Here is a 26,355-nt window from a genome sequence, read left to right as displayed (position 1 = left end):
CTTTAGGAATATTACTTTGGGATCTATATGGAAGATGAATAGGATAGCTGAGAGATCAGCTAGATGGCTATTACAATCATACAGGTGGTATAAATCAAACTGACGGGGGAAGAGCTGAGAAGTATCATAGTCCATGTGAAGAAATGAGACCCTTTTTTGTATAGAAAGAAGTGCCAAAAGCCCCACCCTGGGCCTGTTTCCTTTGTATGCCTGTGTCCTAACTGTTGACAGTTACACCAATGGGTTCACTAACAGATGCAAAGCCAGAGATATCATAGACCTGGTAGAGCATGCCTGAATGAAAAGTACCCAGGCCTCAATTATTTGCCTTGTTCTTTATCTGTTGACACCAAGAAATCAACCAACTGTATCTCCAGGTTCCATTCTAAGAAATTTGGCTTCAGATGTAAGTTTTATAAATTTTGTCACAAGATTTTATTTTATCTTTCTGGTGTGTCCACTGACTTAACATGAAATCATTCCTTTAGAAAGCATTTACTACCAAGTGAAGGGGAAAAACAATTATATTCCCCCCTCCTGCCTCATCCCTAGCCCTGATTCAGCCTTACTTTTTGTTCTAGCTCTGGCCTAAGAATTTTCAAGATTGATTTTCTCGAGATGATAGTTTATTGTGATATATATTATAATTATATATTATTTCAGTGTAGAAAACAATTCTCATATATTCTTACATGTCCTATTCCTCAGAAACATAGTGGTGTCCATAAAAACATAACTTATTTGGTGAAGAATTCATTTGTCCTTATGTTTTTTTTGGTTTTTTCTTGAGGGAGTCAGAGTTAAGTGACTTGCTCAGTCACACATAGTAAGTACCTGAGACTGGATTTGAACTTGGATCTTCCTGATTTTAAGGTCAGTGCTCTATCCACTGTGCTACTTAGCTGTGCCTGTCTTTATCTGTTTTCCATGTGAAAACCTAATCTATCCTTTCTGACATCAATTAGGTCTCTAGAAAAATACTAGATTCTAAGGTGGCCCATCCTTTTAGTTAGGTAAGGAAATGAATGCCTACAAGGATCCTATTTTCATGTAAATATCCTTCTTAAAAATTATAAGAAGAAAAACAAACTAAAAGCAGAATTACTTTTTGTTAGAATACTTTCCAGAGTTTTCACTGTGAAGCTGATAGCTTTCAAAATGATAACTCTGAGTTTTGTAAAACATATTCACTGCCCAGTTTGTGTTAGTAACAGGGGCTTTTGTTGTTGTTCAATTGATTTAGTTGTGAGCCCATTTGGGGTTTTCTTGGTAGAGTTACTGGAGTGGTTTGCCATTTCCTTCTCCAGCTCATATTTCAGATGAGGAAACTGAGGAAAACAGGGTGAAGTGACTTGCCCAGAGTCACACAGCTAGTGTCTGAGGTTAGATTTGAACTCAGGTCTTCCTGACTCCAGGCTCAGCACTTTATCCACTGCAGCGCCACCTAGCTGCCCCTGGTAACAAGGGCAGCCTGATACAATGGATGGAGATGCATCTTGAAGGTCAGGAAGGCTTGGGTTCTGATTCTTCGTCTGACATCTACCACTTGTGTGACCATGAATAAAACTTTTGAATGTCCTAGGCAGTGCTAAGACTATAAATTCTTAAACTTCTGCACAGTGGAGGAAATTTCCTCAGTGGTAGATCCTCATGCAGCTGAAATCATAATACTGAACTAATAAAAACAGCAATAAATGTAATTCAAATATAGCTGATCATAATTTTATATACAGGTCCAATTTAATAGAATACTTTCCCTAACCTTAATTTTTCTCTAATAATTTCATAGGCAGTCACATTAATGAAGACTATTAGGATTTGTTTTCCTGTTACTTTCCTTCTTCCACTAAAATCCTATATAGGATCCAGGGCTGGAAGGGACCGAAGAACACTTTCCTTTTATAGAGGAGGAAACTGAGGCCCAAGGAAGGGAAGGGACTTGCCCAAGGGCACAGAGTAAGTGGAAGAACCAGGATTTGAACTTGGGTCCTCTGATTCCAAATCAATCTTTTCATTGCCTCATATAATAGATGTTTCTTGAAGTCTGTGCCAGTGGAGTGTAACTTTTACCATGTCCTACCATGTTAGAAAGACTTCAGCTCCTGGTTTGAGCTAAGGTTAGAGAGACTCATCAGAGCCAGGGCTGGCTATTAGTAAACAAACATTTATTAAGCACCTGACACCTGCTAGGCACAGGGCTAAGTGCTGGGATGATAACATTAGGTGATACAGTCACAGCACAGCTTATAAGGACTTCTTAGGTGGCAGTCCATATCAATAGAAGGGCTCATCTACCCTAATGATGTGAGTGGAGAGAAGGGGACATAGGCAAGAGATGTTGTGTAGCTACACAGAGAAGGAAATTAGCATCATAGATTTAGATATGGAAGGTACCTTCAAGGCTAACTGATCTAACACTCTCCTTTTATAGTTGAGGAAATTGAGGCCCAGAGAGATTAAATGACTTGCCTGTGGTCCCACAGATGGTAAGTAGAGGAGACAGGACTTGAACCCAAGTCTTCTGACCCCAAATCTGATACCATGATGCCTACAATTCAACACATACTCTAAGATATTAGGTAATTAATAAGTATGGCCATACAGCAGAGGTCTGCTCTTTGAGGAAATTCACTGGATCAATTGTGTGTAATGCATTCAATTAAATGATATAATGAGGTAATAAAGAACAAATAAGAAGTCCATTGGCATGATGGAAAGAGCATTGATTCTGGAGCCAGAAGAGCCAGGTTCAACTCCTGCCACTTACTACCCATGTGACCTTTAACAAGACACTTTACCTTTCAGAGCCAAGTGTAAAATGATGGCATTGGATTGATGGTCTCTGAAATCCCTTCTAGCTTTAGACCTAGGATCCTTTGTGTGACCTGGGGCAAGTCACTTCCCCTCCTGGGGCATTAGTTTCTTCATCTGTAAAATGAGGGGGTTGAACTAGGTACTAGCTTCTGAGGATCCATCTACTTCCAAGATTATGATCTTAGGAAAATGACTACTGCTTACTACTGAAAACCAACTGGTTAGACAGAGATGGAGGATGATAGAATTTAGAGTTGGGAAAAACTTTAGAAACCACCTAGTATATCCTCCCTGCTATTAGGCTCTTTCCTGCACCACTTATAGCACAAGCAAACAGCTTGTGTGGGAAATGGAAGTCCCCAATTTATGAGGTGAGCTTTGGTAAACTTTGTTGATTTTACTACCTTTCTTGCCACTCATGTGGCTACCACCCTAGCTCAGGCTGTCATCACCTCTCCCCTGGGCTAGAATTTCTTCTTTCACCAAGCCTTTAGTCAGTTTTGGTCGCCATTGGAACCTGCATCTTTTACTATAGTGTCTTTATTTACATCTAATTTTATTGTACTATGAACCATATATGTAGTACAGTTATCCCTTCCACATCGTGGGGGTCAGGAGCATGGCACCCTCTGCAATCTGGAAAATCCATATACAATTTTTTGGCCCTCCCTTTGTACTAGAGAAGAAGCCTTCCAGCTTTGCAGATTTCCTACTCTTTTTTCTTGATATTATACAATATTATAAAATGCATTTCTGCATATACATATATGAAATGCATTTCTGAGTTTCTAAACTTTTTCTTTGTTATATGCAACTTCTGCAAAACTCCAGAAAAATTCCTATGTTATTTCTTATGCTGATCTGTAATATATCAAAACTGCAATGGGGAAAGTCAAGATATGGAAGGAATATTTTGTATTCAAGATACAAGGAATATATGTATATACATATTTTCCTTTACTAAAGCACAGAATCATCAAATTTCAGTGTGGGAAGGGCAAGGATCTGCATAGCAGAAGAAGAATTCCCCTTTCTTTTATGTATTGTCTTCCTCCATAAGCTTTTTGAAGTCAGAGGCTGTCATTTTTTTCCTACTTGTATTTGTGTGTCCAGCACTTAGCACAGTGCCAGGCACGTAGGAAGTACATACTTAAAACATGCCTATTGATTGACTGATTCTACAGTATACTGTACAAATGATTACTTAGTCTTTGCTTTAAGACCTTCATTGAGGGGGAATCTGCTTGCAAGGCAGCCATTTCTACTTTGGGTGGTTCTAATTGTCAGGAAGCCTGGGTTTGCCCCTCAGTGGCTAATGGAATGTGTCTCCAGTGGACAGAGGACTGGATTTGGAGCCAGGGGAGTTTGAAGCCTTCTCTGATGCTTCCATGTGTGTCAAGCCATTGCACTTAACCATTGGGCCACAGGCCTCAGGCTTTGGCCTTCACTTCCCCCCAGGTCCTTTCTTTCCTCACTTTCACCTAAAGTCCTTTCGGTCTCTAAAGCTGATTGTCGAGTCAACCCTTCTTCCGCATGACTTGCCCTTTAAATATTTGGTGGGAGTTGACATGTGTAATGGTAACTATGAGAGTTAAAGATCTTCCCCGTCCTTTAATGGGTCTGCCCATTAAGGGAAGCTTGTTTAAGGGAGACCCATACCTTTTGTTAATTTTCTAATGAGGCACTGGTTCTCAAGGGTTGTGCTGCCCCCTGGCTCTGAAAAATGCATAAATACTCTGAGGTGAGGTTTTACTTCGGGACTTACTCATTGGAAATGTTTGTTTGTCCAGAGGAGACTGAGCAGCAGCTAAGGAGTCCCTGGGCTTTGAAAACCCAGATGTTGGTGATTCTTTCTGGTAACTATGTATGTATGGTCAGGCAGTTGCATCTGTCTGTTGATCAGTGATGTATGTATTGCTTACTGTCAGACAGTTGGAGACCTTGTCTGTTGATTTTGATTTCTCTGTATTTGCTCTGAAGTTCAGGGTGCTGACTTTTTCTCCTGAACTAAGTGAATGATACATGTGCTTGCTTAAAGTGATTGTTGACCCCTCCAAAGTTGCCTTTCCTTTTAGAAAAGCAGATCTAAGAACCTGTGCAGCAGGCCCTCCTGGATGTGTAAGGGTGCTTGCTTTTACCACATGTTCTCCTGAGTCTTCTTTTTTTCTGGGCTAAACATATCCAGTTTCTCTAATAAATCCTCATAAGGCTCCCCAGATTTATTGTAACCTTCTTGAGAAGTGGCACCCAGAACTGAGCCCCAAACTCCACTTGTGGTCTGACTAGGGTAGAGGACAGCAGTACTGCCTTATTCTTGGGTACTCTCTAATACCTTTGGGATCTCAGATCTGATTTGCATGTTCCCTCCAGCAATGTTTGGGGAAAGAAAGGGAATAAGCATTTGTGTGGTTCCTATTGTGTACCCTGCATTGTACTAAGCGCTTTACAAGTATTACCTCATTTGATTCTCACTATAACCCTGGAAGATGAGTGCTATTATGATCCCCATTTTACAAGTGAGGAAACTGAGGCAGACAGAATTTGAGTGACTTGCCCAAGGTTACACAGCTAGTAAGTGTCTGGGACTGCATTTGAACTCAGACCTTTTCAACCTACCTGCCTCAGTGTGATATACATCACAACCCATCCATGCCTACTCATCCCAGGTGCTTCTTGCCTGTTACCTTCTATAAGTTGACCATGAGGGGCCCCTCCACTGTGCTAGAGGCCTGCCTTCCTTCCTTTCTTTTGGTACCACAAAGATCCCAATGGGGCATTCAGACTATCATCCCATGTGACCAGCCTATCTTCTCTTTTTCAGCATATTGGCCCAATGACATCGCTTAGTTGTATTCTTTGAAGTTCCTCATTTGGTATATATTATATCCTGCTCATATTCACTATCTGTGCCTGTATCGCCCTCTGTGTGACTTACTTGTAGTTTTTTTTTCTTGTTTGAATTCAATTTTATCTTCAGTTCCAACTTCTCTCTTCCTACATATCGAGAAGGTAAGAAATTTTTAATTCTTCATAGACTGTTGTATTCCATATCTTGTAACTATATGACAAAAATTGTAGACTTGGTGTTAAAAAGATAGACCCTTGTTTCTGGGAGAAGTTTGAGGTTATTAAAGGAGCTTTGCAATTTCACAAAGGCAATCTAGCCCACTCTTTTCCCTCTGTTTTAATTCTAGGCCCAACTTTTTCATTTGGACTTTCACTCCCATGTGGACTCTCACACTGATGGACAGACTATAAATTTTCCATCCGACTGCATGTCATAATCTGGGCAATAGACATTTTGTATCTGCTGGGTCTTTCCTGTGTGGATGGTCAGGCCAGACTCCCTTGAGTGATTATGGATCATTTCCAAGAGACTCTTCAATATTCTGGGGATTGATGTGACCAGCATGATGCCATCTGCAAACAGTAGCATCTGGAAGACCTCACTAGCCACAAAGGAAAACTCTTTCAACTAAGACTCTGTGCTAGATTTCCTCTATTACAGTGGTGAACATCTTTGGCAAGCATGCATCAACCTGTTTTAAGTATTGCCTGCTTATGAGTATAGGATCATTAAACAAGATTTTGGGTATAATATCTTTCAAGGAATCTTAAATTATTTTGATGTAGGGATGGGAAACAATCTGTTAGAAGAGAGTCTTCAGGGGCAGCTTCTTTCTCTATCAATTCAAATAATCAATAAACAAATATAGTAGGACCTTATACTCTGTACATCAGTCATAGGTCAAACCCAGCATGGCCTATGAGCTAAGAATAGTTTTTACATTTAAAAATAAAGTTTTGTTTTATTTAACAGTATCAGAGCCATTCTTAGCTTGGGGGCCAACTCCTCCTCCAGTCTTTTAGCCAGTTGCTTAATGGCAAAGGTATCTCCTGTGGAATATTGTTTGTGAAACCCTGCCTGTTTGTTGTCCCTTATCCAGGATGCCCTCAAAATACATGTAGATGATTCTAATAGAAATTTTGTAAAGATAGAAGAGTTGCCTTTTGTGTAGTTTATAAAGTCTGAGATTTTTCTCACACCTTTGTTATCTTCCTTTCCTTCAGGGATCTTGTAAATTGATCCTTCAATGCTCACACAATTATGTTGCCTCCATCCCAGATATTCTCTGTACACACTTGGTCTTCTCTACATTTCTTATTTTCATTCTCTTTAGTACCTATGGATATTGGCACATCTGGAGGCTGTGGTGCTACAGTCCAAATGTGATGGCCACTGTTCTTTTTTCTTTTTTTAAATTATAATTATTTTTAGTTTTCAACATTCACTTCCATAAGATTTTGAGTTTTAAATTTTCTCTGCCTCCCTCTCCTCCCCCCTCCTCAAGATGGCATGCAATCTGATATAGGCTCTACAAATATGTTCATATTAAACATATTTTCACATTAGTTATGATGTAAAGAAGAAGTAGAACTAATAGGAGGAACCACAAAAAAGAAACAAAACAAAACAACAAAAGAAAAGGAGAGCAAATAGTATGCTTCACTCTGCATTCAGACTCCAAAGTTCTTTCTCTGAATGTGAATAGCATTTTCCAATCATGAGTCTTTTGGAATTGTCTTGGATCATTGCATTGCTGAGAAGAACTAAGTCTTTCAAAGTCTGTCATTACTCAGTATGGCTGTTACTGTGCACAACATTCTCCTGGTTCTGCTCCCTTCACTCAGCATGAGTTCATGTAGGTCTTTCCAGGTTTTTCTGAAGTCTGCCTGCTCATCATTTCTTATAGCACAATAGCACTCCATTACATTCATATGCCACAACTTGTTCAGCCATTCCCCAATTAATGGGCATCCCCTCAGTTTCCAGTTCTTTGGATGGCCACTGTTTTTGAAGGTGAAAATAGTCTGTAATGAAAAACTTTGCAAATACCTTCTATTTTTCTTTGGTTTGTTGTTGTCTTTTCATTTTCATCCTTAAATGACTTTGGGATACCTTTGCATAGTTGGGGCTCTTGTCAAGCTTTCTTTAAGTTGCTTTGCCCTCTGATTCATCTTTATAAGCTTGATGAAGCTATACTGCACATAATCTTTCATCATCCTTCTTTGTGAGATTTTACAGACAAGTTGACCATCTAAATTAACATTGCCTTTGGCTGCCATCTCTTGTATTTTACAGCTAAGGTGTTTCTTATTTAGACACTTTTGGGCTCTTTGTTAGAGCAATTAGTCTATATTGGTTTAACTTCTTGACTTTTGTTATTTCTGTTGTCCAGTAGTTTGTGTAAATATGTCAGGACTGAGTTCAGTTGTGGGTCATGTCCTTTTTCAAACATAGCTATTCTTTCTTCTTGCTTTGTACTAATTCTGATCTTTGCTCTAACAAGTTTGATATCTTGCTGTACAAAGACTGATTCAGGAATGATCCCATCTCAGTTGCTCTTACAGGGCCATTTATTCAAGCCATGCCAAGTCCCGTCCAGTCATGTGATATAACGATCAGAATGGCAGATCCACTTGGCAGGGTTTTTTTTGGTGGGAAATTCAAATTTTGGTGGGAACAGAAGTGACATAGGAGGGGGAGGGATTTAGGCTTCACTGTGGTTTGTAGAGGCCTATGCACTTGTGCATAACAGTCTTTTCTAGTATGTTAACATACGGTTCTACTATAACACAATAATTAATATGTATTCCTCAAAAGCACTGTACTACGCAAAAAGTCCTACAGTAAAAACCATGAAGCTCATACGGAAAATGAGGTTAGATGTGCTGATGTCCATAGGTACTAAGTGATACTAAAAGGAACAAAGATAGGAAAAGCAGTCAGATTGGACTGAGCATGCACATAGGACATCTGTGCTGGGGGCAACGTAATTATGTAGGGCACAGTGGTCAAAAACTTTTGTCAGTGACATGTTAAAAAAAAGACAGGAACCTAATAAAAATGGTAGCACAGATTTATACATGCTAAATGTTTAAGAAATACGTACATACTACGATAAATAGTGGTCATATCCATGGTCTTGGGCTGCTGCTCAGCCCGCACCCTGTTCCCATAGGGCAGCTTGCAGAGTCTCAGGCAAATCAGACAACCTACAGCTCTGGGCCTGATTGGGTAGCGGGGAGGCCATGCTGAAAGGGGTGGAGGGATATAGACCATGGCTTCTTAAACTTTTTCCATTCGTGACCCTTTTTACACCCAAGAAATTTTTACACAAACTCAGGTATATAGATATATAAAATAGGTATACAAATCAAACATTTGCTGATAATAAATCATAAAGAAATTTATTTTAAAACACTTCTTTGATATATATATTCATAATATAAAATATTATTCATAATATATATTTGGTATATATACATAAGTATATGTTTTATGTATATATAATTTTACCATTTATTAAAGGCAAAGCACATTTCATACAAATTACATGGATGTGCTTGTGTATTTTTATATAAAGAATTAAATCTTGGCAGAGTATTTGATACTGCTTAACATAGAACATCTTCAATATTTTTCAGAATTGGTCAGTTTTTTTGATTTTCTAATTGTCAGTTCTGAGAAGGTCACTTTGCGTAAATACGTAGTACAAAATGGCAGATGTATGTTTAGGGCCTTTTCAGAAATTGTTGGAAATTCTGTCCAGATCCCAAGCCAGACTTCATTTAATGATTTTTTTTTAGGAAACTCAAGTTTTAAACCTGTGTCACTTGATAACATGGCAAGTTCTTCTTCAACTTTTAATGGTAGATGACTGATGTTTTTTATTTGAATATTTGAGTGTGGTTTATGAACCCAACTTGGTTTTTTAGAATCAAAATTTGAAGGGAAGTATTTCTGAATCTCTGTCTCCAGGTACTTCAGGTGATCAATTATAACTCTTACAATTAAAACTTTGGGAAGGTTATTTTCAATTATAAAGTCATCTGTAGCTGTAAATATTTCTAAAGAACCATTTTCTACCCTGTTTTTCCACATGTTAACTTTTTAGTAAAACTTTCAATTTTATCTTTTAACATAAATGTTACAATTTTTTCCTTGAAGCAACATGTTTAAATCATTAAGTTTTTCAAAAATATCCAACAAATAACAGTTTTGAAAGTGATAAGTCATTATGGAGAACATTAACAAAATTGAATTTCTACTCAGTCAAAATTATAACAACTTCATGTTTCAATTTCAGTAATCTGTTTAAACTTCACTCTCTTGAGAGCCACCTTACCTTTGCATGCTTTTGTAACAGGAATCTATGTCTTTCCAAAGGTTTGAAAATAAAGGACTCCTAAGGGCACAGCTTTTAATGAAGTTAATTATTTTGACAGCACCACAAATCACAGTATCTAACTCTAGTGATATTTTTTTGGCTATGATGGATCATGCAGTGAGTAAAAGTGATACGTTCGTTGTCATTAGCTTTAACTTTTGCTACAAATCCAACATCCCTGCCCATTATTGATCCAGCACTGTCTGTCCAGACTCCAACACAGTTTTTCCATTGTAAAGTTTCATTTGTGAAAAATTCATTGACTTTAAGATATTTAAGATATCCCCCTCTTGTGTGCCCTTCCAAAAGGTGACAGAATAATAATTCCTCACGTATTCTTCCTTCATAAACATATCTTACATAAAGTTACAACTGTGCCATATTAGAAATATCAGTTATTTTATCTAACTGAATTGCAAACTTTGGGCTGTCCTTAAGCCTGGTAATAAGCTGCTGGAATTGGTCATTACTAATTTCAGAAATTTTTTTGGAAACAGTATCATTTGATAAAGAAATTTTACAAATTTCATCCCCATATTTTTTCCCATGAATTATTTCTGACATTTTAATAGCAGGTGGTGACACAAGATCTTCTCCTATCATGTAGGGCTTTTTAGTTTTTTCAGTTAAATAAGAAGTTTCATAAGATGCAAGTAAGTACTTTGCGTTGACAGTAACAAATTTCTCAAAACATTGTTTTTCTTTATTTGAAGATTTTAAGTCATTCAAAATACTCCTTTGGTTTATTGCAGTACGCTGCATGCTTGGTATTAAGACGTCATTTTAAGGGAAGGAGGAAAAGAATTTGGAACTCAGTTTTTTAAAAATGGATGTTAAAAATTGTTTTCACTTGTAATCAGGGGAAAATAAAATATTAAATTAAAAAAAGATGTCATTTTAGTTTGGCTGGTTTCATGCTCTCTGCAGCCAAAACTTCATTACAAATTAAGCAAAGAGGTTTTCTCATACCATCATCATTATTAAAAATAAATCTATATTGCAAAAACAATTAGATATATTTTCTTTTTCTTGTCAATTTGTCAATGGTAGCAAAGACTCTGCCACATTATCATCAGTATTTTTACCTCTTCTGTCTAAATTTAGCCACTTATCCATAAAAAAAAAATTTGTCCTAAAATATAAATAAATATTGCTAATAATTTCTCAAATGAGTACTGGCTTTAGTTTATGAAATTACATTTGTGCGTAATTTAAGAAACTGATATTCACACTTACATACACATATAGTGGGGATAGTGGAGAAATATTATTAAAGGGCTTTTGTCTTGCTGCAATTAAACAGTTACGTTTCTATAAAAGGAGATAACAGCAATTTTAAAAATCAAACATTCCAACACAATATAATCCAAAGATAAAATAATTTGATACATACTGAGGAATGATAGTAGGAAAATACTAAAAGTCTTTATTTTCCATAATTAAACTATTATGTTTCTGTAAGAGCAGAAAATTTTGTATGTACAATAAAAACACTGCAATTCATAATGTACAATAGTCTTGAATCAGAGCCAAGATTTTTTTTTGCAGTGTTTCTAAGCTTTGTGTGATGTGACAGCATGTGCAGTACAAAGTGTGTATGTTGTGTGTTCAGAACCAAGTCTGCAATGAAGTCATGCGATGCAGCATAGACAAGCACTACCAGAAACATCTCAGATTCATTATGCGTTTGATTCTGAATTAAGTTTTGGTTGTTGTGTGTTCAGAAGTCTTTTTACTATTGCCAAATTTTTCGCAACCCCCCCCCCCCCACATTCAGTTATGCAACCCCATATGGGATCATGACCCACAGTTTAAGAAGCGCTGGCATAGCTTCTCCATCCACTGTTCCTATTGAACCAGAAGATATACAATAAATATGACACCTCACCTTGACAAAGACCAGAAGTTTGCTTTCGGAAGTGGGTGCCGGAAGGGTTGTGACTCATGAGTTCTTGTGAAGTGGGATGGTTGTTTGCATTCAAACTGTTTCTTGTTGAAGAAATCACATACTAATAAACTCGAAGTTTGCATTTTGGAAAGTTGTGTTGTGGCAGAACTGACTATATAATCAATTTCATTTTGTGTGATGTTACGTGGTGCTATTGGTGTCCAGCATCTTCCAATTCTTTTCTCAAAATATTCATAATGTAAAGGCATGAATCTTCCGTATAGTCTACAAGTCTTTGACCTCCCTCATCACTTCTTCTGACACTTGGTTTTTGAAATTTTTCTCACCATCCTCACCTGTTCCCACCTTTGCAATGAAGTCATCAAGTATCAAAGAATAGACTGGTTTAGTTTCAAGAGTCTTACTGAGTTCTTCCTGGAATTACTCTACCTCTTCGTGCTCTGTACCCAGTGTGGATACATAAGATGCAATCATTTCCATGATGGTATTTTCTCAAATCCTTATCACAAGTATTGCAATTCAAACTAGCCAAATATCCCATAAAAGGTACTTCTTGTTGCCTTTAGACCTGCAGCAAAATCAATTTCTCCAGTTTCTTCCTTTGCCTCTTCAGAGAGAACCTGTGTGCCATTCTCCATTTAGCTTCTACTTTCTTCTCTTTAATGGTTTTGTTTATGGCAAGAATGTTGAGATTCATATGATTTGTTTCCTCCAGTAGCACATCTGCTTGGTCATTGGACAAGAATCTTACATTTGGAGTACCAAAATCCAGATAGTCTAAAAACCGTGTAATTCTTAATATCCTCCACCCCCTTTCTTGAAACTGTCAATGCAGGAACAGAAGGGGAGGGTCATTTTTGCATTTTTTAAAAATTTCCTCAGTTGCTCTGGCCAAAGAATTAACCACCATGTAGCTAGCCTACTAGTGATGAGCTTCCCTCCATACTAAGCTTGAGCAGGCCTTGGAAATCAACATTGGTCTGTTGTTCTTACTGCCCTTGAAGGCTTTCTAGCATAGGTCCTGGAAGCTATGCTTTTCTTGATGCAATATAAGATGACATTGGTGTTCTGGGCTGCATGATCACCCTGTTGACTCATTTTGGGATTTAAGTTAACAATCTTAAAGTCTTAAGATTGTTTTCAGATGCACAACTATCTAGTTGTACTTCCTCTCTACTCTTGTGAGGTTGACTTTTTTGAAGCCAACTTTAAGATCTGTCATTTAGCCCAGTTACATTTCATGTTATTTCATCTGGCCCACTCTTCTAGCCTATCAAAATCTTTGGGAAACTGTCTGGATTGACATCTCGTACCTTTAGCGTAGATTGTTTTTCATATGGGCTAAAGTGGGTACCTTTTGCTCTAAGTACCAGTCACCAATGGAGATTTGTGTTTTTCTTATCCTTGCTACATAGGCTATGTCCCAAAATGTGTATTTTCCATTGATTTCGACAAATTGACCCTTCACTGTTCTGTGATCTAGGACACAGTAGATTTTGGTGTATATGCTGTGTGTATTTGGGAGGAATAAAGCATATTCTTTGCTTTCCCCATTCATTTTTGTCATGAATACATTTGATGTATTCAGCATTGTTCCTTCATTCTTGTCTGTCTTTTTGTTAAAATTTATTCAAGTAGGAATATTCAAATTTCCTACTGTTATTAATTTTCTATCTCTTACAAGATTTTGAACTCTTCCTTTATAAATTTCATTGCTTCATTATTTGGGGAATGAATATTTTAAAATGATTATGCTCTCCTTTTGAATACTACCTTTTAAGCACAATTTCCTTATTTATGCCTGTTAATACTTTCGGGTTTGAATTCCATTTTCACTGTCTGGACTACCACACTGCTGTTCTTTGGCCAACTTCATGCCACATCCTGGGGCGGGTACCTTTCCTATTCTCTCTCCCTCCCCCTCATTTTATAGCTTTGAAACCAGTAATCATATCAACACTACCATTTCTTGAAAAGATGCATCAATCATTTGCCCTATGGCTCCATTAAACACCCATGTGACTTTCCAGTTTAGAACACCCCTCCCTTGGACTTCCCTGTTTTTCCCTGTCATTCACTTAGGGGCAAGAACTGTCTCACTTTTTGTATTTGTGTCCCCAGTACATAACACAGTTTCTGGCACTCAGCAAATTATTTATTTATTTGTTCATTCATTTCATTCATCCTAAGCTCCTCAAATATTGCTTTTTCTTTTCTTGAGAAAGCTTTATACATTTTGATCCCCAGGGCCACATGTGGCCCTCTAGGTCCTTGGGTGTGGCCTTTTGATTGAGTCCAAGTTTTACAGAACAAATCTTTTTATTAAGGGGATTTGCTTGTGAAGTTTGGATTCAGTGAAAGGGCTGCACTTGAGGACTAGAGGGCCACGTGTGACCTCAAGACCACAGGTTCCCCACCCCTGGCTCTAGTCTCTTAGGCTGCTAGGTGGCACAGTAGATAGAGCACTGGGCCTGGAATCAGAAAGACTCATCTTCCTGAGTTCAAATCCAACCTCAGGTACTCCCTGTGTGATACTGGGTAAGTCACTTCACCCTGTTTGCCTCAGTTTCCTCATCTGGGAAATGACCTGGAGAAGGAAATGGTAAACCAGTGCTTCTGCCAAAAAAACCCCAAATGGGGTCACAAAGAATCGGATCTGATGGAAACAGCACACTAACAACAACTAATCTCAGCTGAAATCTGTGTCAGTGTTTTCTGTGTTGAATGAGGATTGGGTAAGGGAACTGGGGATGATGGTCAAATGAACATGAAGAGTTAGAGGGAGATATGATAACTGTCTTCAAGCATTTGAAGGACTAGCATACAGAAGAGGAATTTGACTGTTCTGCTTGAGCCCAGTGGGCAGAACTGGGAACAATAGGTAGACATTACAGAGAGGCGGATGGAAGGAGACACTTTCTGAAAAGTAGAGTTTTCTTTCTTTCTTTTTTTAAAAATTTTTATTCCATAAATTAACCCATTTATTGTTGGACTATGAGCTACAGATATTTGATAAGAAGATTTTACTAGTCTTTCAATTCTTTCAGTCTTCTTATGGCAGATTTGACTGTGACTGCAGAGGTGGCATTGTAGATCTATGCCGATCAATACCCAGTAGAGGTACTGCTGGGTTAAAAGGGTATGAACAGCTTAATGACTTTTCTTGCATAATTCCAAATTGATTTCCAGAATAGTTGGACCAACTCTGAGCTCCACCAACAGTGTATTAGTGTACCTATCTTCCCACAGCCCCTCCAACATTGACCATCTGTTTGTCATTATCATTGCCACTCTTGTATTTGGAGTTAAGGCCATTTATACTTAGTGTTATTATGGTTAACTTTGTTTTCTTCCTTCAGTTCTTTTCTTGAATTATTATTTATTTTTTCAGAAGGAAAAACAAACTTTTATTGCTTGTCATTAAAAGAAATGACAATACTAAAGATTCATATATTTTATTCTATTAACAATTTGTTTTTTCTAATTTTACCCCTTCCCCTCTCCTGCCATTTAATAAAAATAGGAGCTTCACTTTTAGTTCACCTTATTTCCCCACTCCCCAACTTCTGCATTCTTTTTTTTCTCTATTTATCTTAGATGATTTATCCAATACTGTACTTAGATTAAGTTTATTTTAGTTTAAAGGTATATGTATTATTCTAAGCACTTATCTCTTCCATTCCATCCATAAACCAGAATTCATTCAGCTGTCCTCCCATGGATAAGCACCCACTTGCTTTCCTGTTTTGTGATTGTACAAAAAGAGCTGCTGTGAGTATTTTAGTAAGCATATATGGGGCCTTTCCTTTTGCCTAAGACCTCTTTGGAGAATTATGCCTCTTGGTGGTATCATTGGGTCAAAGTGTGTGAACAGTTGCCCTAATTTCAAAGTGTTTTCCCTAACTACTGCACAAATTCAGATCTCCACTAACAGTGTATTAACAGTGCCTTTCAGGTTCTCTTTTCTATTCTCCATCTTGCATTTTTTTTCATTATTTTTCTCTTTTTAAAAAATTTCATTCATATAGCTTCAGTTCCTCCCCTGAGAATTTTTTATTGTTCCAAGTTCTTCTATTACCTTTCATGATCTTCTCAGTGTTAATTCTTCCTTGAATTATTGAAGCATGTCATTTATCCATTTGAGAATGTCCTTTGGGATAGCTTGCACTGTTCCCTTTTCTTTCTGCATTACTACTGCTGCTTTTGGCATTTGCTTCAGTTGACTCTTGAATTTTAAAAAATTATCAGCTCTTTTTTTGGTTTATTCATTTCCTCTTGAGAGGATAAATTTCAATTTTTCTTAGTAATTTAAAAATTATTTCCCTTATTTTTGATACTTTGTTTTTACAGGCGATTATAAAGAGGCAAGCTATTCTACCCTTTTTCTGAAAGCTTTCTCTTCTCTGGGCTAAACATCATAAGTTCTTTTAGCCGTTGTGCATATGCCATGGTAGGGAAATGGGAGGGAGAGGGAGAATGAGATTCCTTTCCCTACATGCCCTCCAATGGACATGCTCTAGTTTGTCACTGTTCCTCTTAGGATGTGATGCCAAGAATTAGATAGGACATGGCCAGGTCTGGGCAGTCAAGATGACTACCCCCATCTTTCAGGATGTTGTTCTTCCTTAACATAACCCACAATTCCCATTTGCTTTTTTTTGGCTGCCGCATCACACTCTTGACTATGAATTTTTTTAACTCAGTATAATCTTTTATCATTCCATCTTTCCCTCTGCCTTACAACCTCCAACCCCCTCTATCTCTTTATTTTTTTCAAAGGCAGTCACGTCTGTACTGGCTACACTCACCTCCCTTCCCTATACTGACTCCTTGGTGATTCTTGACCAGCAACCCTGAGGGTCTTCCCCTCCCAGTTTGATTTTTTTTAAGTAAAGGGGCCATCCCTTGACTCACTTCTTTAAGAGGTCTGTTCACTGAATGGGTGTTACCTCACTCAAAGTGAAAACCTGAAAAGGCCTTAGCCTAAAAGGGCCAGTGCATCCTGGGCTGTCTCCAGTTGTTCTGATGAATATCTGGCCACTGGACCCAGATGACTCTGGAGGAGAAAGTGAGGCTGGTGACCTTGCACAGTCCTCTCTCACTCTAATCACAGTCAACTGCAAGTCATGTCATCATTTCCCCGATGTCATGGTCTTCTTCAAAAACAAAGGAGAAACACAACAACAAATGCTGTCATCCATACTCAAATCCTTTGCCCCCTTGTCCTTTCCCTGATTATGCCTTGCATTACTTTCACCATTCACCACATCCACCATCCATTAAACCCCAATTTTAGATTATTCCCACCATTTACCACATGCTGCTGAACATGGGTCCACTTTCAATTTACTTGACTCTCAACTGGGTCCTCACTCAAGCCTACCATGGCACTGCTCTACTCTCCCACCCCTCACCCCCCAGCTGAGGACCTTCATTGAAAAAATTGGGTCCATTCATTAATTCCTTCTTTTCTCTTCCTCATAATGTCATCTTCTTCCACTATCTCTTCTTTCACTCCTGTCTCACATGAAGAGATAGGCTTTCTCTTTGCTAAGGCCAACCCCTCTACATGCATCCTTGATTCCATTCCATTCTACCTTTTGCAACAGATCAGCCTCTCTGTCATCCTCACTCTCTTTCTAATCTATCTGCTAGCTGTTTCCCCAATACCTTCAAATATGCCCATGTGTCCCCCATCTTCACAAAACCATCACTTCATCCTTCCATCTCTGCTAGCTATCAACTTATATCTCTCATCCTTTTTTCATCTGAACTTCTTAAGACAGACTTCTGCACTAGACACCTGCACTTTCTATTTTCTCACTTCTAAAACCTCTACAGTTTGGCTTTTGACCTCATCATTCAACTAAAACTACTCTTCCTAATGTTAGCACTGATCACTTAACTGCCAAATCTGATGACCTTTTCTCATTCTTCATTCTTCTTGATTTCTTTGCAAGATTTTATGCTATCCATTACTATCTTCTCTTTGACACTACTCCATTACTATCCATTAGTCTCCTCACTAAATTATCGTGACATTTTCTTTCTATTTCTCCTCCTACCTGTTTGACTACTCCTTAGTCTTTTTGTTGAATCTTCCTCGAGGTCATAGACTCTAACTGTGGATATACCCCAAGGCTCTGTCTTGGATTCTCTTCTCTTTTCCCTCTATACTACTCTCTTTGGTGTCCTCCTCAGCTCCTGTTGCTTCAGCCATGTCTATTCAAATGATTCCCAGATCTCTGTTGGCATCCCTCATCTCTCCTGAGCTCTAGTCTCTCATTACTAATTTTTACCCTTTTGCACATCTCAAACTGGATGTCCCATAGGCATTTCAAATGCAGAGCTTGTTATTTTCCTCCTAGCTTTCCTCTCTTTCCTTTTAAAAACAGTTAAATTTTTTTTCCAATTAACAAAAATCTTTTTACTCTCCCTCTCCTCTCATTGGAAAAAAAAATGGTAACAAAAAATACCTAGTCAAGTAACAAAAATATCGAGTGAAGGGAAATAAAATCCTGCACTGGCTATGTCCAGACATATATCTCAATGTGCACCTTGAGTCCACCACTTCTCTGTCATGCGGTAAGCAGTATGTTTCATCATGGGTCCTTTGGTTGGTCATTACATTGATCAAAGTTGTTTGTCTTTACAATGTCCCTCTTATTATATAAATTATTCTCTCGTTTTTTTGTGCACTTCACTTTGCATAAATTCATACAAGTCTTCCCAGATTTCTTTTAAACCATCCCTTTCATCATTGCTTACAATAGAATAGTGTTCTATACATTCATATACCATAATTTTTTCAGCCATTCCCGAAGTGATAGGCATCTCCTCATTTTCCAGTTCTTTGCCACTATAAAAAAGAAAATGTGCTGGTACGATTTTTGTACATATGGGTCCTTTTCTTCTTTCTTTGATGTTTTTGGGGTAAGGCCTAGTAGTAGTGGTGGTCATAGTAGTAGTAGTAGTAGTAGTAGTAGTAGTAGTAGTAGTAGTAGTAGTAGTAGTAGTAGTAGTAGTAGTGGTAGTGGTAGTGGTAGTGGTAGTAGTAGTTGCTGCTGTTACTGTTTTATCACTATCACCACCACCACCACCACCATCATCATCATCATCATCACCACCGCCATCACCAGATCAAAGGATACACACAGTTTAGTAACTTTGGGGGCATATTTTTTGTTTTTTTTTAAATGGCTATATTCATAACTCCACCAACAATGCATTCCTGTGCCCATTTTCCTGTAGCCTCTCTGGCAATGGTCTTTTTTTTGGTCAGCTTTGCCAGCCTGACAATGAGGTGGAACCTCAGGGTTGCTTTAATTTGTTGTCAGTAAGTTATTCTTGGTTATAACTCCATATTCTTTGCCTTCTGAAATGTTTTCCAAACTCTTGGCACCTATAGGTAGGGTGGTAGCTGCTAAATCATGTATGGTGCTTATTGTGGTTCCTCAGTACTTGAATTCTTTCTTTACTTTTGCTTGCAATATTTTTTTTCTTTTACCTGGGTACTCTGGATTTTGTCTGTAATGTTCCAGAGGGTTTTCATTGGGGTGTCTTTCAGAAGATGACTGATAGATTCTTTCTATTTCTCTTTCACCCTCCGTTTCTAAGATAGTTAGGCAGTTTTCTTTAATAATTTTTTGAAATATGATGTCTAGGTCCTTTTTTTGGTCATGACTTTCAGGTAGTCAAATGATCTCTAGATAGTCTCTCCTTGATGTGTTTTCCATATCAGCTGTTTTTGCTATGCTACCTTACATTTTCTATTTTTATTTTCTTATCCTATTTTTATTTTAAATTCTACTTTAAATTCAGTCTTTTGATCCTGTTTTAATATATTTTGGGTTATCTCATGGAGTGTGGCATCTATTTGGTCCATTAGATTTTTAGGGAGTTTTGCTTGGGCAAAGTTTTTTATGTCTTGTGCCAAGCTATTACTTCTCATTTCAGTTCTTTCTTTCATATTTCTCTTTTCTTTTCCATTTTTTCCCCTTTTGTGCTATGAACACATTTTTTAACTTTTTAAAAAAAGCCCTCTTGTTTCACATCTTCTAGGAATTCTGTGAATTTGTGCCCAAACTGTGTTTTTCTTTGAGAGTTTGCTTGTAGCTATTTTCGAATTATTTTCTTCTTCTGGGTTTGTGTCTTAAGCTTCTATGTCACCATAATAGTGTATTTTTTTACAGTATTATTCTTTCTTTTGCCTACTGCCTGCAGGAACTTCTGGAGGGAATGACTAGGTTAGTTCTGCTGCTGTTTTCTTGGGGTATTGAGTGTTAGATTATTCCCGGCTTTTAGGGACAGTTCAGACTGATATGCTCCCAGAGTGGTCTGATCCAGAGCATAATTTGATGGCTGCCTCTTTGGTCTGAGCTGTTCAAGTTCTTGACCTGGATTTGAGTCTGAGCAACAGACCTGTGGGTTTGTCACCTTTGGAGTTTCAGTAGGTTGGACTCAGCCCCTATCAGCCAGTGGGAAAGCTCTGCTGATCCAGAAAGATCTACAGGCTCCCCTTTGGTCTGGGATTACTGCTCTGGTTATTCCTCTGCAAGCTTCAGCCTGGGCTAGAACTGAATTGGAACTGAGACCTTCCTTTGCTCCTGGGCATTTGAGTCTTCTCGCTTCTGAACTTGCTCCTCTCACTCACTCACTACATAGAGTAGGGCTTATGACCACTCCTTACCCTAAAATGCCACCCCTAGGCAGCGTTTCCTTCCTCAGACCTCCCTGGATCTGTGACCTGGAACTGATCAATGAGTAACAAAGATGTCCATTTAGCACTGGTCTTCACAGCCTGCATGAGGTCATGGTGCTCCTGCATGAGTGTAGGACCCATTTTGTCTCAGTGCACAACCTCCGTTGTCTTTCAGTCCCTGAGTGCATCTTCTTGGCCAGACACTGTCCCCCATGATCTCTGACTGTGTTCCTATGCCCACCTGTGTTGGAAGAATGACTCACTGTGATCTTTAATTTGATTTCTTGATCAAGATTTAGTCTAATGTGTTTCCTAGATCTGTTAAGAAGAGGGTGATTTTTTGGGGGGAGCTCACTTTCTTACTGCTGCTTCACCATCCTGGCTCTGTTTCCTCTTCTTCCATTTTAAACATTTCTAGTGCCTTTCGCTGATCCTCATATGACATGGATTCAAGGCCCCCTCACCATCTTGGTTGCTCTCCTCTGATTGGTAAGTGCTCCAGCTTACCAATGTCTGTGTTAAATTGGGGTGCTCACAGTACTCCACATATGGTCTGATCAGGGTCAAGTATAGAGGAATTATTCCTGGAAGCTATATCTTATTCCTATACCTTATATAAGGTATATATACCCAGTCCTTATTCCCGGAGGCTATACTTCTTAATGCAGCCCAAGTTTACCTTTGCATTTTGGGCTGCCACATCACACTACTGGTTCATATTTTTAGTCTACTAACCCCCCCAGATCTTTTTCAGAAAAATTATTGTACAGATTGTCTTCCCTTGTCTGATTCTTGCAAAATTGAATTTTTTTAACCCAAGCATAAGACTTTATAAGCAACTAGGTGGCATATGGATAGAGTTCTGGGCCTAGAGTCAGTAAGACTCATCTTTGTAAGTTCAAATCTGGCCTCCGATATTTCGTAGCTGTGTGACCCTGGGCAAGTCATTTCATTCTGTTTACCTCAGTTTCCTCATCTGTAAAATGAACTGGAGAAGAAAATGACAGCCACTTCAGTGGTCAAGAAAACTCCAAATGGAATCACTAAGAGTTGGACATGACTGAAAAATGACTCAACAACAACAACAACAAAAAGACCATGTTTATCCCTATTGAATTTCACCCAAGTAGATTTAGCCTAATGCTCTAGCCTGTCAGGATCCATTTTGGATCCTGACTTTGTCATCCATTGTATTAGCTGTATGGTGCAGTGGTTAGAGCTCTGAATTCAGAGTTAGGGAACCTGAGTTCAAATCCTCACATTGCCACTCCTTGTGGTCTTGGATAAGTCATTTCTTCTCTCTAGGCTTCAGTTTCCTCATTCATAAAATAAGAAGTATTGGATTCAGTGGACGTGGACTTCTAAGGTCTCTTTCAGATTGATATCTATGATCCTCTGATCTCCACCATTAATGAGTATGCCATCAATGCCTTGATTCAAGTCACTGTTCAAAGTATTTAAACATTAGCCCAAGGTCAAACATGGCTCCTTAGAGAATTCTTCTGGAGACTTCCTGCCAAGTTGTCGAGAAGAACAATATCTACAATCACTCCAACAGTAGGAATGAAAAGAGCCCCCAAAGGAAGCTGGCCTGGGAGTAATTGAAAAGCCAATAATGGTCCCAGAGAACAGATAATGAAACCTATTACCTTCCTTTGAAGAGCGAGGCTGAGACTTCAAGGGCAGAATGTCGCATGCACATAACGTTATCAGACATAGTCACAGTATCAGTTGTCTTAGTTTATCTCCTTTTCTTTGTTATAAGGGAAGATTCAGTCCCCAGGGTGGCGAGGGCGGCACATATCCCAAAATGACCCTGATGTTAAAAATGCAAGGTATCAATAATATGGTGGATTTTTTTATGTAATGGACAGGTAAGTGAGATTGCCACTCACATTTGACATCAGTTCCCTTGTTCTTTGTTTGTTCCTGTTCCCTACTATAATCTCTCAGCTGTTGTCTTTATCCTTTTTCAAAGCTTGCTTGAAATATCACTTTTTCCAAGAAACCTCTTTGGTAGGTGAAAATTGAAAACCTGTGAAAAACCTGCTTTAAAATGGATTACTCTTGTAAAGTTTGGTCTAGAATGCCTACTCTGAGTGAAGAGCTTGGACCCAACAAAGTAAAACACTCAAAAAATGCCAGCAGAAAAGGATACATTTGTCTAGCCTTGTTGGATTTGCATCATCTTATTGATGAAGTGGGCAAAGAATTCTGAATCTGGAGCTGCATTCAAAGCCTGTTTCTGATGGATGAGATGCCCTGGGGCAAGTCACTCCTTCTCTGTAAAATGGGTTGGTTGAGTGAGATGACCTCTAAGGTCCCTTCAAGCTCTGGATTTCAGATTGTTAGAATCATATGGGTGTTCAGAGGGAAGGTGGCATTGGAAAAAAAGCATAAGATTTGGATGGTGTGGGGTCTGGGGAGATTTGAGCTTGATCATAATATGAAAAAAAACCAATCCACTGAGGAAAAAGGCAGGCATAACCTGGGAGTTATGTTAGTGATTATCAAAGAGACTAGCCTGACTAGCATACTAGCATAGTTTATTTTTGTTGGATAGAAGATAAGATTGTATTGGTAGGGCTGAGCCAGTGGACTGAGAGTCTTGGATTCTTGGCTGAGGAATTGGGACTTAACTGTTAAACAGACTCCCCTCTCTTCATGCCCCCAATTCTGTACCATTCTTCTTAGTCAAGATTTTACCACCTTTAGACAATCACTTAGGTGTGTCAGTGATTACAAAATAAGCTTGTAACTGGTATGATATTGTGAGATTTGGGTAATTGAGCCTGAGTTACTCCTGCTGAAATGTGATTTCCTCAAGAGCTCCACTCATAATACTACTATGGTATTATAGTAGAAATGTAGTAGACTTGATTTCTTTTGATGAGGACTCTCTGGGCTTGAAATGGAAATGCTTGACTTAAAAATGACATTGTTACATTTTTTGTTTTTGTTTTGTTTTTTAGACTCTACCTATGATTTTATTGGTCTGGGGAGGCCCCCTCTGACCTCAGAGATCATCCATCACCTGGCCTGTACATTTTAGTCTTAGAAAAGCTGTCCAGAGTCACACAACTAGTGGATAGCAGAGTCCTGATCTGTCTGCCTCAGAGGCCGGCTCTCTATCATCTATTCCACGTGGCTTCTCTCGTTCTTCTCATAGGAAGTGATTTTTATTTTATCCACTTTTTATAAATCCTAATTTCACTCATCTTTCCATTGCCACAGGCCTTCTGGTTGGGACACTTGATTCAGTGTTAGACTCATCTGCTAAAGTGGCTCCATTTCGCATCCTCCATCAGACACCAGGTTCTCAGGTTTATTGGTCCATCGCATGTGGTAAGTGGGGCTTTGAGAATCTATTTTTCCATTTTAAATGAAGAAGACTAAGAATTTGTCTGTTTGGGCCCATCATTTCTGTCTTCTAGTTGTCTGGCTCATGCTATGAAAACCCATCTGTTACCATGCTGGGATAGAATAGTAAGATTTTCTGTTATTGTATTTTTGACAAAAATGACATAATACTTTTCTCTTTTTTTACCCCTCACCCCAAATTCCCATCTGGTGTGGAGGGCAGTCCATTAGCAGTATAGATTCTAGCCATGCCATGCTAGCCCCTCTTTCAAACCTAGTAACTTACTATTACTCATTATTAAGCCCCTTCTATATGTCAGATATTGTACTAAGCACCGGGGATACAAAAAGAGGCAAAAGACAGTGCCTGTCCTGAAGGAGCACCCAGTCTAATAAGGGAGACCACGTGCAAACAACTACGTACAAATAAGCTATAGATAGGAGAGATAGGAAATAATGAAGAGGGGTTGGAAAAGCTTTCTGTAAAAGGTGGGATTTTACTTGGGACTTGCAGGGAACCAGGGAAGTCAGTCCTACTGCCCTTATTACTTCCTGCTGCTCATCCTTCTGTACCTTTCTGGGTGTAGCCCTGCAGACAAAGATCCTAACCCAGAAGTTCTTCCTCCTTCCCCGCCCCAGTAATCTACACACTGACAATCCAACATTGACTCTATCAGTCAGTAAACCTTTATTAAACACCCACTGTGTGGCAGGCCATGTGCTGAGCACTGGGGATATAAAAAAAGGCAAAAGACAGTTCCTACCCTCAAGGTGCTCTCAATCTAATGGTAGAGACAACAAGCAAACAAATTCTGTACAAACAGGCTATATACAGGATCAATAAGAAGTAATCAGTAGAAGGAAGGTGCTGGAATTTCAGTTAACGTGTGAACCTGCCAGATGAACCTCTTTTACATGCTCACTTAACTTTAGAGTGTGTGAGTGAGTGAGTGAGTGTGCGTGTGCGCACGTGTGTGAATGTGAGATGCCCTGGAGATATGTGATGAACTGTATAGCAGGGGAAAATGTTCACCAAGGTTTTTAGCGAACAGTATTCAGAAGTTTTCTTTGAAATTCAAACCACAATGACTGCTTGTTGCTTAGTTTTTTATGCCATTGTAATATTGGCCTAATTAGATTCTGAGATTTCTACCTTCCCTTTTAAAAACTGAACGTGAGATTCCTTTGTTTTCTTTTGTGAGTAGGTGTTCTTTCTCAATCTGTACATGACCTATGAATTTCTGCAGTTCATATATGCAGATAAAGAATGTATAAGTTACATAGAGACAAATATGCCCCTTGCTTTGGGGCCTGCTGTTATATTCTTCAGTGTGACTAGCAGATTGCTTCCTTTCTGACTCTTTTAAACCCAATACTGCATCTGGCCTCTGTGGTCACGAGCCTGCTGACGTGAAGGGTGCGTGTCATTTCCAGCCTAATGGATGAATGGTAACAAAAGTTTAGCATCTGTCCATATAGAAATCTATCTTCTTTGTCCATTTTTTCTGAAAAAGAAACATGTACATTACCTACTCTGAATAAACTGGAGTCAAAGAGGAATAGGGCCCATTGGCTGAGCGGTATTATCCTTCTTTCTAAAGAGCCAGAAATGAACATGTACAGGAAGCCCCTTTCAGCTTTTAAATGACACCCATAACAGACTGTCCTAACAGGTTTGGGAAGTGCTTTTTATGGATCTCTATTATGTGTGTACTCAACCCATTTCAAAAATGCAAGATTCGTTAAGGAAAAAAAATGATACTTGCCAAGATTGATTTCCAAATGCGTCAAAATGCTCAAAAACTGGACTAGGAGAACCAGGGGCTATAGCACTATACTGATGGAGAAAGGTGATAGATAGGCCTTGTTGCTTAATGGACAGCTTTATTTAGAATCTGATTGCAACAGCTGGTTCCTGTTTGTGTGTGTGTATCATGGGTCCCTTTCCCACCGTTGAGTAATGCAAACAGGAATCCCCTCCATCTGTGGGGAGACAGACCTCGTGTCAGCATAAGAAACAACTATCTCATCAAATTGCATACAGCTATTATTGTTTGCCACATTTTCACTGTTCTTTGAAGAAGTCTATGTTTGCATAGCTCTAATCTGGAATCGATAGAGGAAGAAGCCTTCCCCCAAATATTACTTCTGATCAGTTACTACTCACATTAGAAATGTGAGCTGACATTCTCAGTTGATGTAGCTACATTTGATGCTTTCCCTTTCATAATAAACACAGACTTCTTAGGGAGGGAGTGCTTCACAGTCCCCCCCCCCCTTGTTTTGTTCAGATCTCCAGCTCTCACTGCTCTCCCACTTCTGCCTGAGAAACTGTTTCA

General features: G+C 38.7%; 1 protein-coding gene across 5 annotated transcripts in view; it reads left to right on the top strand.

Annotated features, from left to right (window-relative positions):
• Positions 1 to 26,355, top strand: part of TBC1D8B (TBC1 domain family member 8B) — a 110,177-nt gene that overhangs the window by 7,778 nt on the left and 76,044 nt on the right. For all 5 annotated transcript variants that reach the window (XR_011971118.1, XR_011971120.1, XR_011971119.1 and 2 more), the window contains exon 2: positions 23,891 to 24,001. Coding sequence is in view for 2 of the 5 variants with exons in the window: in XM_072626478.1 (XP_072482579.1) it covers positions 23,891 to 24,001 (111 nt within the window). In the remaining 3 variants the exon portion in view is untranslated. The remainder of the gene's footprint in view (positions 1 to 23,890; positions 24,002 to 26,355) is intronic.

The sequence above is a fragment of the Notamacropus eugenii genome, chromosome X (genome assembly GCF_028372415.1).
Source record: "Notamacropus eugenii isolate mMacEug1 chromosome X, mMacEug1.pri_v2, whole genome shotgun sequence".
NCBI classification, from domain to species: domain Eukaryota; kingdom Metazoa; phylum Chordata; class Mammalia; order Diprotodontia; family Macropodidae; genus Notamacropus; species Notamacropus eugenii.
The sequence above is the reverse complement of the archived record's forward strand: the minus strand, read 5'-3'. Positions and strand labels throughout refer to the sequence as shown.